The 15,195-nt window shown below is 43.6% G+C and overlaps 1 protein-coding gene across 1 annotated transcript in view; it reads right to left on the bottom strand.

Moving 5' to 3' along the window:
• Positions 1-5,957: 5,957 nt before the first annotated feature.
• LIFR (LIF receptor subunit alpha) overlaps positions 5,958-15,195 on the bottom strand; it is a 78,471-nt gene continuing 69,233 nt past the window's right edge. The window contains exons 19-20 of the mRNA XM_042996258.1: positions 13,592-13,670; positions 5,958-13,209 (exon numbers count right to left, since the gene is read on the bottom strand). Of these exons, the coding sequence (XP_042852192.1) occupies positions 12,586-13,209; positions 13,592-13,670 (703 nt within the window). The 3' untranslated portion in view covers positions 5,958-12,585. The remainder of the gene's footprint in view (positions 13,210-13,591; positions 13,671-15,195) is intronic.

Genomic DNA, 15,195 nt, shown 5'->3' with positions numbered 1-15,195 from the left:
AGCGGCTCCGGGATTCTTCCGCGGCATTCTGCTCTGTCCTCAGGTTAGTTGTCACAGGCAGCACAGTCCCGGGGGTGAGGGGCCAGTGCCCAAGTGTCCGCCTGCCGCTTTCCCATCCGAGCCCCGAGTCTGCCTTCTTCCAAAGTTCTCTTCTCTCAAGGACTCCAGTTTGAATAAATGTGAAAGCAGAAACCAGAGCTTTTCCATCAGGGTGGGATTCAGGGACCCCCAGGATGCAATGAGGTCTGGGTTTGAAGTTTTTTTTCCCTTCTCACCTCCGCCTCCTCCTCCACAAATAACCTCCAGAACCCGGGGGAGTTGTTGCAAACTATTTCCAAGCAGCAGCGTGCTCCCCGGGGCCCCGGCCAAGAACTGAAAGCACAGGGCAGGCAGCGGAGAAAGCTCGCTGTCTCTCCTCCTCTTCGTGTTTGCCTTTGCAGAGACGTCTTTGGTCCTAGAAAGGCTCCTGGGAGCACTTGTCTTTTCCTGGAAGGATGTGAGAGGAACACTATGTCTCAGTATTTGGGATGAGGTCGCAGCTTTCTATTTGTCTATCTTTATCTTGCTGACCTGCTCACGCTCCAAGTGGCTTACAGAGGCACGGAAATCTCTAAACACGTGGTGCGACCTCCCCCAGTGTCCCAGCTGCCCACCTCCAAGCAAGAGCCCCGCTTGGGGCTATGGCCTCCTTGGACAGCCCAGTTATGGGGCTGCAGCTCCGACTTGGCTGAAAGAGGACTTGGATTGGAATGTCTCTGAGAAGGAAGGCCAGGGGAGCTCAAGAAATTTGCTCAGATATCCTCATTTAGCCACAAAAGTAACAGGCACCGGGCCAGAGGATCAGCTGCAGAAAACCCTGCTAGGCTGCAGGAAAGCAGAGACCAGGTGAAGAGACTAGCAGACCAAGAGAGTGTGGAGGAGAGCGGTATGAGTTCAAGGCTGCCCCGGCTGCGGGCGTCCTGTGTTGTCACTAGCGTCAGCTCCAAAGGGCACCTGGCGGAGTGTGGGCGTGATATGGGGGCACTGTCAGAGCAGAAAATGTACCCGCTGTTTGTCCGAGTCACGTTTCTCCAGCCTCACGAATGAAGGAAGCTGGGGGACAGACTGGTCCAGCCCCTCAGGACTGGGGAGGTAAAATGATTTGCCAAGGGTTGGGAGTCTTCTTTACGGTGACAGGACTGCCTCTGGCCTGGCAGCCCGAAGCCCTTGGGGTTTGTTCAGAGGCTTGGGGGCTGTTAGGCTGGAGGGAGGCCAAATGATCTCTTGGGGCCTCACATGCATTGCTTTAGCGCTCACCTTCGCAGAACGTGCCAACACACGTTTGCTTCACGAACATTTGCTAAGGATTTCCTCGGTGGGAACCGACCCCTGGATGAGACACGGGTGAGCCTACGAAGGACAGAGAAGACCCAGCTCCTCAGATCCAAGTGTCCCCCAGGGCTGTGGTCTCGTCTGGCACACTCACCGGCCACCTGCTCCTTTGAAGCGGTCAGGAGACTTTCTTCAAGACCCGGTCCCTCCTGTGAGCGCTCCTGATTCGGCTGCCCATCGTGGATAATCTTCCTATGAACACAAGTCAACTGATGGGTAACCTAATCGTGGGAGTGCCATCCTCTCACATTCACACTCCAGGGAGTGGGATTGTAGCAGCCCGTGCACCAGGGGCGAGCATCTTGGGGGCCATCTTAGAATTCTGCTGGCTAGACCCCATCAGCCCTGACTACCGGGCGGTGCTACCTCCCACACAGCGCTTCACCGGAAACCAGATTTGTTTTCCTAAGACACGTTCATGTCATGTGCTCTCTCAGTAAAGAATGCGCCACAGCCTGCCGCGTCCCTAGACAATGAGTCAAAGGCTCCTAGAATAAAGGGACTTCTATTCCCGGAGGGTATCAAAAGATTTCAAAATCCCTGTTTATAGTTCCTGAAAGTCCTGTTTCCCATGGGTCCAGGGACTCTTACGAATAACGGAGGACCCGGGATGGGGTTCAGCTGCTGGTGTGGGTGCCCCGAGGACTGGCTAAATTGAGCCAGGCAGCTGCCTTTTCCAACGGCCACCCTGCATGAGCCCTGAGCAGCCCCCACTCCCGAGCTCCCGCTGGCAGCCCTGTCACCTTAGAGGAAGTACCGTGTAAGCAGAACTCTGCGTTAGGTCAGAATCTTCATTAGTCAGTTGGTATAAAAGACTACATTTTATGGCATAGGAAAGTTGGGGAGCGCTTGAGTATAATGTGCCAATGGTTCCTAGTGTGAGATCTGAGTGTTGTTTTTTAGTCCCAGCCAAATCAATGCCAGACATCTTTGCCTGGCTTTCGAAGTCATCCATTATTTAATGAAAATATGAATAGTATGAATAAATTACGGACTAAAGGAATTCAATAAGGACTAAGGAATAAGAAATTTAAATAATATTTCCATACGCTAGTGTTACATATCCATGAAAGAACAATGCACATGAATATTCTATTGATATGAAAAAAGATTTTCAAAATATGTTAAAAAGAGTCAGGTTTGAAAACAGAATACACTATATACCCTTTTATATATGCACGCATATACACGTATATGAAAATGTGTAAATATTTACATATACACATCCACATAGGAAAAATGTCCGAGAGGATAACAGGCAAAGTGTTAAAAATAGCTAATGCTGTATAAGAAGATAGCGATTTTTTTCCCATTTCCTTTCATTTACTTTCTAGTTTTTCTTCAGTGAGCCAGTAGTAAATATTTATTGTTTTGGCCACTCGAAATTCTACCTCTCTTCTTTTTGGGGGACTCTGTGTGGTTTTTGTAAAAGTGGCCTCTGAACAGAACTTCTGTCCAGCCACATGACCAGCCCATGGACGGACACGTGACACAGGCCAGGCCCACCAGAGTCCTCGCCCATCATGCTGGGAGGCCACTGGAAAAGGCAGTTGCCTGTAAGCTTGGAGGAGCCTGACCCTACGGGCCCAGCTCTCTGGGGTCATCTGACCTGAGAGAAGAAAGTTCTGGATGTAGAGAAGAGACGTGTTAGCCCCAGGTAAAGTGAGGGTCTACAGTCCCGTGTGGCCTGCGCAACTTACCGGGACTCACCTACCCATCAGGTAAATGTCTGAGAGATGCCATAAGGGTTGTCTTCTGGAGAAGCAGATGCACAATTCGGGGAGGAGAGGTGGGGACAGAAATGGATCGCCTGGTTATGCAAATTGTCACTTGGAAGAATACAGAGAGCCTAACCCAGAGAGAAGGAAATCGATTTCCAGACAGGGAGGAGGTGCGGTGGTGGTGGATGGTGGGCAGGAGGAGGGCTCGAACCTGTTGTCACTTCAGTCAAGGCTATTTATCCTTTATCCACTGCTGTCAAAGAGATAGGATAAGAGCAAATTTCCTTGAGGAGGAACACAGGGTCACCACATTCAACAAATACTTGAGGACCTCCAGTGAACAAACCCTCCCTGGCTCACCGGAGAAGGAGCGCCTTGGGCCACCACCTTGTCTGAGGCACAGCAATTCCGTGAGGACCCCCTGTCTTTCCATGGTTGGAGACTATGCCACAGGCAGATCACCTCTCTGTAAAATAATGTAGTTCTTATATCCTTGAAACATGGTAGGCCACGTATTGGCTTTTCAAGGTACGGTTATTTCAGGACTATTTATCAGGCTCTTGGGGTGCGTCTGATACTGTGCCGTGCTCTGTGGATGCAGCACTGAGATGCTCAATTTCTGTGTCGAAGAAAGCGTTAGAACCGTGCTCGGTGAGCGGAGGGGGTGGGGGTGCAGGGAGAGGTGGGGGTGCTGTGCAGAGGTGGGCTGCCTGGAGGGGTGGGGGTGCCAGAGGTGGGGTGCAGGGAGAGGTGGGGGTGCCGTGCAGAGGTGGGGTGCAGGGACAGGTGGGGTGCGTGGAGAGGTGGAGGTCCTGGGACACTGGAAGAGACCTCCTTGAGCCAGCAATGCTTTGAGACGTGAGGACAGAGACAGTCACCCAGGTGAAGAAAGGTGGAGTCCAGCATCTGAGCAGGTGGGAACAGGCCCTGTGGTTCATCTTGGCAGGCCTCTTGCCGTGTAACAAACAGCCCTCTGGGTAACTGTGGGCCGTAGCCTAAGGTGCATCTTATCCGTGTCTAAGGCATTTACACCTTTGAGGTGCCGGTCACAAAGAGCCGTTCCTGAGGCTTCTGGAGGGATAGAGTCACATGTAAGAATCTCACAACTATTCTGTTGGGAGCATCACATACACTATGGGAATCCTCACGACAGCTTTGCGAGAAGAGGTTATCAAGACCCACCGTTCAGAGCGGAGGAGATCGAGAGGTTGGTAATTCCCCCAGGGTGGCCCAGGTAGCAGGTGGTGAAACCAGCTGGGAGCCAGATGTGCGCGGCTCAGGCAAGCCAGCCGTCGCCTGGTCTCACGGGAAACCCCGTCCACCGCCACAGGAGAGGAAAGGAGCCACCAACGGCAGAAAATTAGACTCGAGGTTCATTTGTGAAGGGTGTGTGCCATTGGCTGTTGGTAATTGGGCAATCTGGGATTAGGAGGGTGCACGTGTCTTGCACTCTGCTTCTTCAGGGCCTCCTGCCTCTCGAATCAGAATCCGCCCTGAGGACCAGGTGAGTGGGGGGGGGGGGGGGGGGGGGAGTTGTGTGCAAGCACCTGCAGGGATAGGAAGACAGACGGCGGCGAGGGCTCTGGCCTTGGAAGGCTGTCTGCGGCACGAGACGCGAGGGCCTGCTTCCACAGCAGTGATAAAGCTGGCTGGGGTCACCCGGGAAGCAGATTTGCATCTGAGCTGGGACCTCAGACTCGTTCTCACCTTTCAAAGGTTCAGAATCTTGAGCAGCCAGGACACTTCAGTTGCACTCATTTTAACCCGATTTCTGCTTCCCAGTTTTTACCAAAATCCTCCTCAAAAGCTTTTCTTGTCTCTTTAATCTGAAACTAATCACTCTGGGATAAAATCATCTCCAATTTAATCCCAAATTAGTTCAAGACATCTCTAGTTACATCAACTTCGCTGGTTCTTAGAGACCGAATAAATACTTTCAATTCAATTTTTCTGTCAGTCGCTCCAGGGGAAGGGCACTGGATCAACTTCATAGGCCATTCAAAACTAACTTTTACACAGCTCTTTTGTAAAGAACTGGGGTTTGTAAACTAACATTTTTAGTGATGTTGAATACATTAAAAACAAGTTCACACATCTCTACTTTTCTTTCCCTAATACGTCGTTCCTCTCTTTTTGACCTTTTCAAAGTCCCTACGGTTGATGGGGCTATATATTTTGGCTCAAGAATTCACCCATCTGGGAACCAAGTTATGCATGGACATCTCCCTGGAGGACAGACCACATGTACACGCTCTCCTAGGGCTTAAACACTAACACGTGTTTCACAACTAATTCAAAATTAGTTCACAGTTTCTTCAGGTTAAATTGTTGCCCATTCATATTTCAGTTGTTACTCTGGGTAAAGCACAGGCTACACAGGACCAAAGACTTAATTTCTCCCCCTTATGAAATTCTCCTTAAGATCACTTCATACTTGAAAATTACTGAGGTTTTGCTGAAGCAACGACTGGATTTCCAAATTCGGTAACTTGAGATAAAACTAATTTTGATATATTCCTAGAAGCTCCAGAAATGTTGGTCTTCAAAGGGAGGAAATTAGAAACATACTTTTAAGGACCAGTGTTGTTTTATAATGTTGGAGTCCCACTTTTTGGATATTTTTATGCTAACATTTCTGGTACATAGATTATAGATTTAGTGGAAGATATAGATGATTATCTCAATGGCATAGCAATGTATTAAAATATTAAAAATGTATAGATAGCCCTATGTTATTGCTTCGTAAACCAGTGTAATTCTTATCAGAATTAACAGAAGTATTAAAGCAGAAGGTATTTTTCCTAAGTGCTTAAGACAGGAGGGGAAAAAAAAACAAAAAAACAGTAATGCCCAAATTCGTCTGCGTAAGTTGTAAGAAAATATATTTATTCTTTTCCATGACAATACTATGATAAAATTGTTAAATACATGCACATTTTAAAAACAAACATAAGTAACATCTTTAGAGTTAACAGCCAAGCATACTAGTTTTACATTTAAGGTGTCTTAGTAATAGGTTACTTATATTCTATGTTCTTGATATAACCATGTTCTCCAAAAGATATGGAAACTAAATTCTGAAATTATACGAGGATATAAAATGTTCAAATTTTCCATTCTAACAGCAACATAATCTCCACATTTTCACAAGGCAGAAAATACTTCAGTTGTCATCTCTGTTAAGTGGAGTTGTTTTATTCCATTTTGAACTCGGAATTCTGTGAATCAGACTGAATCACACAAATATACTGCAATCTGTAGCTTGCTTCCTCTACATGAGTATTTAGATGTTTCCTTATATGATTAAGTATGATTTTAGGTACAGATTATCACAAATTATAGCTCGGGTTTTTTGTTGTTGTTGTTTTTAAGTCTGTAGTGGTGACATTTTAAGAAATGAATACAGGAACAGTGTTGGATTGGATTTCTCCCTATCTTTCCGCTACATCTGCACACACCTGACCAAACAAAAATTAGTAAACAGTTACTAGTATTTATTTTAAAAACTGAAAATATTTAACACAGAACCCTTAAAAAAAAAAAACACTCACTCTACAAACAACCTTATAAAAAACAAAAAGTTATATCTGTTCACAGTATGTGTATTTTGTAAACAGTAATTCACTACAATGCAATTTTGAAAGTAAAAAAATGGCAATTTCCTAATGTTATGAAGAGGACCTCTGACTTCTGGCCAACTAATGAAAGAGAAGAAAAGGCAACACATTCCTTTAGGATAGTTAAGTTTCTAAGTGACTTTTACCACCTTTGGACCTGTTTTTAAGGTGGTTCTATCTCAAATTTTGGATGTCTTTCTATCCAGGCCAATCTTTTTCAAGCAACTCTGAATTGAAATGTATGTAAGAAAAAGCCACGCTCCTTTCTGAGAAAATAACAGGAGAAACAAAGCCCATGGTATCTTAGAATACCCACCCTTCCACAACAACAAACCGAACAGGGTTTTTTCTTGTGTGTTGTCTTCAACTATTCATAACATATTCACACTTTCCCAAAGCATTATGTTGGAAGGAAAAAATTAAATAGATGAGTATATCATAAACATCCAAAAAGTTTTGGAATCAAATTGGGGGCAGAATATTTGAAAAATGTCTTATGAAGATCATTAATTACTATTGTTTTTTCTATGCTCAATTACAAAAATACTAATGTTAAACCTAACAGTTTAGCTTGTCCATGTTTCAATGAAAATTTTATATACCACCTAGAAATCTTTCTGAGCTCTTATAATGGAATGCTTAGGAGAAATAGTAAGTTCAGAAATTGAAAGTTACCCCTTTTTAAAATGGAATAATTATGAAGGGAAGTACATTTTAAATGTATAAGGAACTTCAATACATTTAAATAAGCCATTCAACCAGGTATACAAAGTATTTTTGGCTTAAGGACAGCATAAGGTCTATGGTGTTAGTTATTTGGGCTTTTTAAAATTATGACTGGCTACCCAATCTCAGAAGATTTATGTAACACAAATTAATTTTCTTATCAATTAAATATTCACTTCCCCCACCCACATCTTTTAACTTATAGCCATCAAAAAGTACTATGTTATTACTGTTTTGTATTCGGTTAATATTCAATCAGTATAGTTTCCATATTTAAGAGATTTTGAACTTCCTGTTTCTATGGTTCTTCAGCTAGGCACTTGTACATAAAAACATTCAGAAGTTTTCCCTCTTAAAACACTTTTAATTTTCATTAAAATGTTGCAGTTATGTCTTACATAGGTGAATTCTGTCTATAACTTAGACACTTATAATCCAAAATATGAACATTCTTAATAGAGGGAGAAATAAGCACTACCCAGGATTAAAAGCAACAGAAACCTTTCAGAATTCAGTATCACAATTGTAAGAATTTGGATATATTCCAGATCAAATCACATCCCCTGGAATTTTACCACACACGATAAAGCCTGACACATGAACTTAATGTCCTTGATCCTCCATATGGGCATTAAAAATAGCTCATTTGTATTATAACTGGCATGAATATGATCATGTAATAGACAAAAGCTCAAACTGAAAAGAAATAAAAATCTCACGACCGTACTGAAATAAGTTTAAATATTAATAGCCCTGGTACATAATCCATGAAGACATAAATGGAGCAAATTTAAACCAAGTGCTTTCCAATGATATTCTAAGGTCATATCTAAAAGATGCATTTACAGTAAGTTTAGAAAATCTTTTCCTTCTGTGAAAAATTTTCTTCTGGATATAAAAAGTAAGATGGATGGGCACGGTACCATGGAATTTTGTTTTGGCGGGAAGTGCCAGTTTAAAATAAACGCTTTGAAGAAAGAGTTTATCCAGAAAATGAGTGAGTGCTTATATTAATCGGTTAAGCTCACACATCAGTGTAGTGTTGGTTCGCTAGAACACATGCTGGTTGGCACAAACAGGTCCCAAGTTTTGTAGCCATCAAATAAAAAGACACTACGAATACTCATGAGGGAGGGAATAAGATGTAAGGAATAAGACAGTGATGCTTTTGCAGGAGTCTTTCCCAAGTTTTCGTTGAAACTGGAGCTACTTCGCGAGTAGATCTGAATCTTTCAGCCGATAGTCTTAGATCCACACAAGCTAGATCCTGATACATACCACCCTTCAGGAAAACTGCTTATTCTGCACGTTCTGGAAGGGGCCTCGATAAACAATTACTCATTGAACTCCCACTATGTACCTAGTCTTTGTAAATAGTTAATGATTTCACATTTGACTTCTGAGATGCTTAATTTTAGATAAGGAATAAGAAAAAAAAAGACATTTTATAAAAGATATGCAAATTTTTAAATGGTTCGAAACAGATAACAGTAAAAATTACTTTAGCGTAAATAGAAAAAAAAAAAAAAAGTCTTATCAGATTATGTGCCTGAGCAGTAGAAAGCTTTAAGCTAACATTTTCTGCATGTCGAATGTTAGGGAGTACTTCAATTTCAAAAGACCGTAAAATTGATTTCAAATTCTTTTTGCACTAACCTAAATCTAGTTATTCAAACACAGAAAGGGCTGTAATGTTCCTAAACGTGGACAACATGAAAACCACTAAGAATTACAGGACTAATAACTTCCAGCAAGAATCCAAGTTGCATCAAGTTTTAACAGTGTGACTTTCACCAGTTTCTGAGAGTGCGACAGTACTGGGTGTCTAAATTCTTCAGACCCACGGGCCATGAAGGTTATGCTGGTATGGAAGACGAGGCTGACACTTCCGCCCTTAACTTGTTCCACGAATGGCTGCTTCTGAGTCTCAGCTGCAGAACAGAGCACCTCTGTCACCTAAGCACATAAACACACAACTATCCAGATACCCAGGGCCACAATCTCAAATCCAGGCTTCTACAGTTCAACACACTGATGACTGCAACTCTACGTGGAGATTAATCCACACAGTCCATAATGTACAAGCTCTAGCTAATGTCAAAATACTAGCTACGTCTTCTAAGAATATTTTTATGCTAAATGTTGTTTTATGCTAAATGTTGTCCATTTATGTCTAGGAGGGCCACTCACAAGAGAAAGGCAGCCATAATGACCACCAGAATCTCCATTTCTCACAAGGGAAACTTGATCTGAAATTGGCTACTAAGTGAACTGGCTTGTAAGAGATATGAAAGTGCGTCCTAATACACAGTACTATTAAACAGACGTGGTGGGGCATAACTGTAGTTCAGGTATGTAGAATGTTCTAAGCAATGACTAGGCCTTAGTTGAGGAAAGAGGGATTTCCCAATTACTCTCCCAGTCAGGAAGGGCTGGAGAGAACAATTCTAGTCTCCCCTGCCCCAGGCAGAGGCGCTACCATGACTGGACAGAGCAGGACCCCTACGAAACTGCTTTTCACACTGGAGCATGGTCCCAGCATTGACGGACAGTGCACATTTACCAGGGTCTCCAGTGCCACAAACAACTGGATGTGTGACAAAGGGCATCTTCTCTCTCCACCCCTCCCCTCTCTCTCCCCGTGTTGAGGCCACCCCCATATGCCCAGGTTGGGGGGTTGGGAGTGGGTGGGAGGTAGTAACTTAGGATTTACACAGTGGGCCTGGCTGTCTTCAATTCCGTGGGAAAAGGCAAGGAACCTTTGGCCTGACACCTACACCACATACTCCGAAGCACACGGCAACTTATCAGGAGCCTACCCACACTAACAGTGTTACTCTGCTTCCCATTAACCTAGTGATCACTGTGTATGGAACCCCAGAGGCAGGGGAGAGCAGAGCCGAGCAGCTCTCTGAACCTTTTTCATGCAGGAAAAGTACTGAAGTCTCGGACAAGGTGAAAGGACTCAAGAGCCCAGTGATATTCCCCGTCAGCTGAACAAATGAGTCGGTGTATAGGTTGGAAAGGGCATCGGATCCACATGGCCACGGCTGCAATGCATAATGCATATATACTGATGACACAGATCAATTTCTGCTGGCCTGCCTTTTCCCATTCTCGGTGTGGTGTAGTTCACACCAAAAAATGTCTACCTTAGCCAACACGTATGCTACCCTAAGGAGATGAAGTGCAGGATCCATTTGGTTTCAGGGGGGAACGAGGCATGAGTTGCGGGCAGCAGGGGCGCGGTAATGACCAGCCACGGCGGGAAACGAAGGCAGCCCCAGGTCTGAGTGTCTGGGGTGTAAGCTGAGGAAAGGAGCCCAAGAAGATAAAGAAGAAGAGAAAACTGTTAGGGATGGCTCTGGCTTGATAGATTTTTCACTGTTGAAACTCCCAAGGAGCTATGACATGGTTTTAATATACTGTGTGTGTGTATAATTAGTTCTAGTTCATCCCACGTGTCCATATAACATGAAGCTCAAGAATTTAGCTGAACTCTAGCAATTAGAGCCAGGATTCATAGAGTACCCAAATGGATTTTGCTCCTTGTCACCCTGTGGCTTTTTTCCATGACATGGTTTTTATAAAAGAAACATTAGGAGCTAGGAAAAAAGACAACTGATCCATTATATGCAAATACATCACAGAACCTCGGATGATAAAAAAGAAAAAACCAGGCACATTTTGATGTATTCAGAGATTTCCATTTTTCAGGTACTTTGCCTTAACTGTCAAAAGACAAAATACACAAGACAACGTGGGCGTGAGGGAAACAGAAGATACACTTTTGAGTTTTTCATTCTGACCACATTCGTCCTAGACATCACTTATGAAGACCAAAGGGGGCAGAGGATGCTGAGAAGACACACGATCACAGGCAGCTCACAAAGAAAATGCTGTGCCCTTAATGCAGGCGTGCCCACGGATTCAAACTGACTTTGTGACAGTTCATACAAAATAGCCCTTGAGTAACTGTTCCTACAGGAAGCATTATCTTTTTAGTTTTAGGTTTAAAACTTTGAGGACTGGATCAAACAGTCTGGACTCACAATCATTTCAGAGGCAGAACCTGCCTAAATGCCTGATCAGGAGGAACGTTTGCTACGAGGTGTCCTGGGTCATCACCGCCTGGGTGCGTGGGGCTCCGTGGCACAGCCTTCTCAGGAGAAAGTGACACCGATCAGGGTTGCACGAGAATAGCTGACACAGCGAGACTGCCCAGTAGTCACCTCAAACAGGAAACCCCTGGAATCCTGTATTTTCACACCTGTATTATCAGTAATACTGAATTTGCTCATGCTTACAAAACGGGCACCGTGTCACACGCAAAAAAACAGATGTTTAGAAAAACTTAGATCTGCAGTCTCAGAAATTTCAATTTTAAGTATTAGGGCAACCAACTGCAACAAGGGAAGTCAGCATGCAAGCTACAAAATAAGGGACAGGTTTGTAAACCCTCCCAAAGCAAGAGAACACGATTCTCATTTGGGCTGGTCAGTGTCACGCTCATTTTCAACGTTTGTACCCCTGAGAAAACTGTTTGATAACCATTATACCGTAGGCACGGAAATCAGTATACTTTATCAAACAAAACACTAAATAGCTGTTGCTACGTTAAAAATCATATTAATTTTTCGTAAATGCTGTGGATAGAGAATGATGTTAACCATTTTGAAATCTGTGCTTGGTTTTCATCTAAATGGAGCAAGTGTCAGGCAAATAAACATCATCTGTTACTTTGACATTTTTCTCCTGTGCCTGTAAATCTGCTTGCAATTCCATAAAGTATCCGTATGAGAAAACCACTGACAGAACAGAACGCGCTGCTGTGGGAGTTGTTTTGCATGTGTGGGACCGGACAGGATTAGCCGTGAAGTGCTCCCCAAAGGTGGAGCACGAGAGATTCTTTGGCTTTAATCACAGATAGCTCCGAAACTTGAGTTGCATGGTCTGGATTTCTGAGTTACCCTACTTGGGCCATGAGACTACGTTAAGAGCACATTAACACTTGGAGTGTAACTTGCGCAGTGAGGTCCACCTTGCTAACAACGCTTCACAGGATCCCTCCAAGATGCCCCGTGCTGGCACGGCAGCACCAGCAGTGAGAGCTTACTGAGATGGCAGACTGAAGTGACAGAGTGACACTGTTAGTCATTCGGTTTGTTCTGGAAGAAGTTTGTAAAGGACCACCCTCCTCCATTCGATTTAGGAGAGTCTTCATCTTTAGGAGGAATCAAAAATTGTCGGGAGTTAATGGAGCAGGGACTTCCAAAAGAGACAATTTCACTGTTGCTGTCTGTGGATCTGGGAGAGTCTGGAGATACTAAGTTCCAAGCATTTACATTGGCCTGAGGTCTGTAACCTGCAGTTTTATCTAAGTCAGCGTCTGCAGCCAGGTCTTCTACGGTAGAAGTGATGGGGAGATGCATTTGTGGCTTATAGCCTGCCCCCCCGACGGGGTCGCTCTCTTGTTCCTCTTCTGGTTTTGCCTGAGGCTGATACATGGACTGGACATCGATGTAAATGACTTGTGAGGTCCCTCCGGCTTCATCCACTCCCGGGTTCGGTATTTCTTCCTCGATGACTGGCGGACAATAGGACACAACCACGTGGTTCTCGGGTTCTGCATCAGAGCTCTCTTCTGGGCGCTCGGCTATGGGAGAAATTATTTCTGTATCTTCTATTTTAGGAACTGCTGATCGAGTTTCCAGAACTTCAACATTATTTGGGGTACAAGGATTCATTTCTAATGTTTTGAGAGCGCTGTTTCCCTAGAAATAGATTATGAAACAATGATTAAGAATAGCACTAAAAGCTGCCACAATGCCCTTCCTACAAAAAGGGGCGTTACTGGAGGGATTTTTTTCACAGCTGTTTATACAAATTTGTCTCTACTATTCTGTAGTACCTGCTAGAACAAAGTTACTTTTTTACATATCAATATGTTCCCTGCTATTAATAGCAATGGAAAAAAGAGCATGGTAAAAACAAGTTAAAATTAATAATTTCAGAAGTTCAGCAGATGTTAAAGCACTGCTCTTTCGCTTGATACACTTGACGTTGAATGATATTTGCACATTAAAAGCTTTTCACAAAAGACTGAAAAGAGGAGGCCAGGACTTCAAAGAGAAACGTAAGAAAATAAAGGGTTACCTCACAGACACTCTTCTGAAACTGTAAAGCTTTACAATTTTCTGGATTTGGAATGTCAGGGTAGAAGGTTTCTTTAATCCTTTAAATAAAGATGATTAAGTACATTTAATAATTGAGATGATCAATTAGACAACAAATAAGTTAGTAAATCACTAGGGTTACTTGGACATTTTATATGATGCTTTAATGAACTTCTGAGATAAAAATGCAAGATCCTTTTTCGTGTGATCATTCATGAACCTTTCTGTACAATGCACTGAGAGGTTCCTATTTGAAACAGACAAGCGGTACTTCTATTTTAGAACGACGGCATCTTCTGAAAATAGAAAGCAATGAATTGAAATGGGGACTGTACTCCCAAATCATAAGTGAAACAGAGGACCTGCTCATCTACTCAAACGTCCACAGTGCAAACTAGATTAAGCAGGGCCCATTGCTGTGGGAACATATTTGCATCAGGCAGTTCTCCACTGCTCATAACAGGTTCTGGGCTATTAGGGGAAAAGGCTATTAATGTCGAGCAAAAACTAAATGCAAACATAAAGGGTATTTTCTCAGTGCCATATTACATTTATAGCTGTTAAAAGGAAGTTTAGTATTTGAAATTCCTGCAGGAAAAAACAAAACAACTTTGTTAAATGTTAAGTATGAAATGTTCTAGCTTTTAAACTCTCTCATGTTGGGGCGCCTGCGTGGCTCAGTCGGTTAAGCGTCCGACTTCGGCTCAGGTTATGATCTCACGGTCCGTGAGTTTGAGCCCCGCGTCGGGCTCTGTGCTGACCGCTCAGAGCCTGGAGCCTGCTTCGGATTCTGGGTCTCCCTCTCTCTCTGACCCTCCCCCGTTCATGCTCTGTCTCTCTGTCTCAAAAATAAATAAACGTTAAAAAAAATAAAAAATAAATAAACTCTCTCATGTTATCTTTTGTATTAAAGTCATTTTTAAAATGTGATTTTTGGTAATGAAAATATGGTTACCAAAACAGGGTATTCTATAGTTCTAAACTATTACTATGCTAATTTATAAACCGAGATTATTAGAATACATTCTCTTCTCTGTCATGAATGATGGCATTTTTAATGCCAGTGAGGGCTGTCTATGCCTGAACACAGCCATCTGTCCCAAGCCCAGCCCAGGACAGTGCCTGCCAGTTGACCATGATGTACTCTCTCACACAGAGTCCCAGCTTACCACCTCGCCTCACCTCCTGCCTCTCAAGCTTCACCCAGACACACAGTTCCTCTCACTTTCTCCAGATGACCAAGCTCTTTCCAATGTCTGGGCCCACACAGGAGCTCTTCTCTCTCCCTGGAAAACTCTCTCCTCTCCTTACACTTTGGGACTCCACTCAAATGCAACTCCCATAGGGAAGCCTTGGTTGGCATCTCTAGTGACGTGGTTCCTGTTATTCCCCTCCTGATGCCCAGTGACTTTCCTAGTACCCACTCATACTTTGTAAGCATGCATTTACTGGATGATTATGTGTTTAATGTCCACCTTTCCCTACTACGATAGAAGTCTATAAGGATCACGCTTATTTAGTTCACCTCTGTCTCACTCTTCACATGGGAGATGTCATTCATATTTGTTGAATAATGAATAAATG

The sequence above is a fragment of the Panthera tigris genome, chromosome A1, assembly GCF_018350195.1.
Source record: "Panthera tigris isolate Pti1 chromosome A1, P.tigris_Pti1_mat1.1, whole genome shotgun sequence".
In the NCBI taxonomy this organism is placed as follows: Eukaryota; Metazoa; Chordata; class Mammalia; order Carnivora; family Felidae; genus Panthera; species Panthera tigris.
This window is presented reverse-complemented; position numbering and strand designations above follow the sequence as displayed.